This window comes from Engraulis encrasicolus, chromosome 12 (genome assembly GCF_034702125.1).
Source record: "Engraulis encrasicolus isolate BLACKSEA-1 chromosome 12, IST_EnEncr_1.0, whole genome shotgun sequence".
In the NCBI taxonomy this organism is placed as follows: Eukaryota; Metazoa; Chordata; class Actinopteri; order Clupeiformes; family Engraulidae; genus Engraulis; species Engraulis encrasicolus.
The window spans coordinates 19,288,863-19,289,954 of record NC_085868.1 but is presented as its reverse complement, the minus strand read 5'-3'; the positions used below and the strand labels follow the sequence as shown (position 1 = coordinate 19,289,954).

The following is a 1,092-nucleotide window of genomic DNA, read 5'->3' as shown; positions in this document are numbered from 1 at the left end:
TCCTTTTTTTTCTCCTTCAATTCCACCAAACGAGCTCAGGCAGGCACAATAACACAATAAAACGGTCACATCATGTCTGTTTTTTTTTTCTCTCTCTCTCCCCCCTTATTTCCTTTCTCTCTCTCTCTCCTCTCGCTCTCTCTCTCTCATCTCTCTCTCGCTTCTCCCCTCTCTCTCTCTCTCTCTCCCCTCTCTCTCTCTCTATCCTTCGCTCTCCTCTCTCGATCCTTATCCAGTCTCCATTCTCATCTCTCCTCTCTCCTCCTCCTCTTCTCCACGACCGCGCACACAGCCACCACTGGCACGCAGCCGGGCTGCAGAGAAACAGCACAAACACACAGACACACACACACACTCTCTCTCCTCTCTCATCTTCTCCCTCCTGATTACAGTTTTTCTCAATTGGTTTTGTACATTTCTCACAACAGAATAATGATTCTCAAAAGTCTTTGTTCAATTATGACTTCCTGGTGTTGCCTATGCACATGGTCAAATCTGTTTCTCATTGTTTTCGGCATATAGCAAATGCTCTCGTCCACCATGCCAAGGCTGTGTACAATTCTCAGTGATTTCGTACATTATCAATTGCTTTTGTCATATCACTCAAAAAGCTTTGTCACTGAATGCATGAAACTATCTCAATCTTATCTGATCAAATGTAATATAAAACTGAATTTAACAACATTTCCCATCCAAACTTAACCACTCATTTTCGCTTCAGAAAAGATCCTCAAGAGTGTACTATTCAATTGACAACATGAGAAATTGATTTGACTAGCTTGTCCATACACTATGACACAATGACTAACCATTCTGCTGGCGCTGATACTTTCATTGACAAAAAAAACTTGTACAAGTAAGGGTTTTGAGCAAGAGACTCGGTTTTGCAGGTTATCCACCGTGTTTTGCCATTTGTTAAAGCTGTTTTGAGAATGAATATTATGTTTTGCAAATTGCGAGAGAGATTCGAGAAATGTACAAAACCAATTGAGAAATACTGTAAGTAGATGTGAGCATTTTCAGGTTGTTCCCCAATGGCATATCGGCCCATAATGGAGGACTGCATCGTCATACAATGACTCTCTCTCTTTC

The 1,092-nt window shown here is 41.5% G+C and overlaps 1 protein-coding gene across 1 annotated transcript in view; it reads right to left on the bottom strand.

The window, feature by feature from the left end:
* Positions 1 to 228: 228 nt before the first annotated feature.
* The window catches only part of LOC134460383 (von Willebrand factor D and EGF domain-containing protein-like), a 163,169-nt gene continuing 162,305 nt past the window's right edge, over positions 229 to 1,092 (bottom strand). Inside the window, exon 22 of the mRNA XM_063212814.1 lies at positions 229 to 314. Within this exon, the coding sequence (XP_063068884.1) occupies positions 229 to 314 (86 nt within the window). The remainder of the gene's footprint in view (positions 315 to 1,092) is intronic.